The sequence below is a fragment of the Bidens hawaiensis genome, unplaced genomic scaffold (genome assembly GCF_021521415.1).
Source record: "Bidens hawaiensis isolate Kalapana, Puna unplaced genomic scaffold, B.hawaiensis_p1.1 tig00006520_1, whole genome shotgun sequence".
In the NCBI taxonomy this organism is placed as follows: Eukaryota; Viridiplantae; Streptophyta; class Magnoliopsida; order Asterales; family Asteraceae; genus Bidens; species Bidens hawaiensis.
In genome coordinates this window covers 988,471-991,211 of record NW_027491437.1, presented here as the reverse complement: position 1 = coordinate 991,211, position 2,741 = coordinate 988,471, and the positions used below count along the sequence as shown (strand labels likewise).

Genomic DNA, 2,741 nt, shown 5'->3' with positions numbered 1-2,741 from the left:
CATCTCAACCAAGTGATGTTGTGAACATCCTTCTCATCCTTCAAAATCCATTAATAGTTTAGTATCTGTACAAAATTATAACGATAATAGCTATTTTATTTACGTACATGATTAGATATTGACTGTCCGATATCAAGTTTTAGAAATAATATACAACATATAGCATGGCATTAAGTTTTAATCTGTAACAATTATGTATATATAGTGAAGAATTTTCAAATCTATAAAACGATTAGCTATACAGAATACTGTTAACAATTAGTTAAATCTAATAGTTTGAATTTTCAACCATATACTTCATTACTTGATGGGAAAGTATCGATGTATATATTTCTTTATATTTATATATAGTTTCGAAAATATAATTCAATAGCAAAACACAATATGATTTATGTAATTGTTGTAACTTGCTGTGTAGATGTTTTGAAGGTTAAAGGATTGTTTGTGTCTCTGGGAGAAAGTGTTGAGTATATATTCATTGCTTTGTGAGGAGTCCATGAGTTTAGCTACTCAAACGAATGCAAGTGGTGAGGAGCCCCATTAGGGTTAGTTTTTGTTTGTTCCATTAAGAAAAACAATTGCTTGGAAGGATGCTCAGATAGACTCACAACCACAGTTCTGGCCATTTATCCCGTTAAAGATCAGCTCTTTAATTTGGAGAGCATTACTAGATAGAATCTCGACAGAAGAAGAGGCATTCTCAAAGCGATGTATCTTGTTCTCATACGAAGGTTACAGGTATCATATCCACCTATTTGTTTATATAATTGGAGGTTGGTGTTCAACAACAACATATCAATATGCAACTCGTGCAGAAGTATTCGTTTATGTAGATAAAGAATACGAGAATGTCATTTTCTAGAATTTTAAAAATGGTGTAATTTTAATGTCATAAGTTTGTAATTTTATCGCTCGTAGCTTCTTGTTGTAAGCTTTTTTAATTCTAATAAATTCCCCGCTGTTAGAAAAACCAGATCAAGTTTAGGTCGATTTTCGTAGTTTGGCCAAAATTGCCACTATAATTCAAATGTTTATCTTTTTTGCCTGAGACATGCAGTAATTGCCAAAATTGTCACTTTAATCCAAAAATCATTAACTCAGTTTGTATTTTCTGTTGATCAACTCAAACAACATCTTAGGCTTTTTAGATTATGTAGAAGGAATTAATGCAAAGATTATTATCTTTTGGGTTGGAAATGAACCAAATAGTCAAATACCATTTGTGACAATAACCACCACAAATCAATATTAACATCAACAATATTAACTAAACATAATCAACTAAATGAAAACTCACTACAAACACAAATTCAGAATAATCGATATTTTAGTTAGCAATTTTGCAGTTTCCGTCACAAAGCATAAAACTCGTCGAGTCACGCTCTTAATTACGGTTAACCTTAAGAGCTTAATTACATATAAGAGTAGCAAGGTAATCCGATTATGCATTACCTTTAACACAATATATAACTTAAGATACTTATCTGATATTAACATCAGAATCTTTCGATTTTTCGAGACATGTCCAACTTTAGATCTATCCCAAATTGGAAAACAATACCAAATCACAATCTCAACAAGTAAATGAGTTGCAAGTTCTTTTTAAAAAAAAACATGTTACAAATGCTACTTATGAACCAAAAAGTGAAAGTAAAGAAAACAAACAAATTTACCCTAATTACACATCCAAAACAAACTCAAACAAATACCTAACAATCAAGAAGCTTCACCATCAATCTGCTTGCACAACTCTTGATACGCCAAGAACAAAACCCTATCTTTCGCCCTGGTCCGATGGTTCCCAGTATGCTTACAGAAATACTTCAACTGCCCTAACGTACAACACCCAACCATCTGCCCTAAAAGCAAGAACAACCAGTTAATCAACTTCTTCTTATTAATCACCGGCTTCATACTGTTTTCTTGATGACAAAACTTGCATGTCGGTAAAACCGGACTCATCCACTTCGTGGGTGCTCGATCATAAAAGTCGTACAAGTGCAGCCGCACGTAATCGGATACGTCGTTATATTTTTGTTCAAGATTGTATTCAATCTGGTAGCTCTTTTGGCAGCGTTTGCATTCCACGTCACCGGTGATGGTTTTGATCATTAGGGTTTGGGTCAGGTGTTTTAGCGTGTGGACTTTGCAACGGCGGTCGGTTGCCCATGGGAACGGCGGCGGGATCATCGCGGGTTTGCCTTGACGTGGTGCATGGGAGGGTTTTTTACGGGTGCGTCGCGGGGCGTGTGGGAGGATAATAAGCGGGTTTTCTGGTATTGGTGGTGGTGGTGACGATGGATTTTGCGTCGACAACACTGAATTATTATTATCAGTGTTGTCGACGTAGAAACTCATGGTGAGTTTGGTTTTCGGGTCGTCTTGATCGGTGGTGGTAATGGTGGTTGTGGTGGTGGCGGCAATGGTTCGGGTGACACGAAGAGAAACAATGGGAGATCTTGATCGATTACGAGTCTAGGGCGAGTTGATCTTGAATCCGAGAAGGATTCAAGAATGTGTTCATCAAGATCGGAGAGCTTTCTTGACACCATTATTATTTGATGATTTAGTGATGAGAATTGAATTGAATTGAATGAAGTGATGAGAACCCTAATTAGGGTAGTTATATAGTAGAGTTAGAATAAGGGGATAAGAGTTTTGGTGGGATACAATTTACAAACTCATTTTGAAATTTGAATTTTATTATATTTTGCCAGGGAAATAGGGATTAGGCAAACAAG

General features: G+C 35.6%; 1 protein-coding gene across 1 annotated transcript; it reads right to left on the bottom strand.

The window, feature by feature from the left end:
* Positions 1-1,716: 1,716 nt before the first annotated feature.
* On the bottom strand, positions 1,717-2,358 carry LOC143632692 (uncharacterized). Its single transcript, XM_077101147.1, has one exon. It carries the CDS (start codon positions 2,356-2,358, stop codon positions 1,717-1,719), a length of 642 nt encoding a protein of 213 aa, XP_076957262.1.
* Positions 2,359-2,741: the final 383 nt, after the last annotated feature.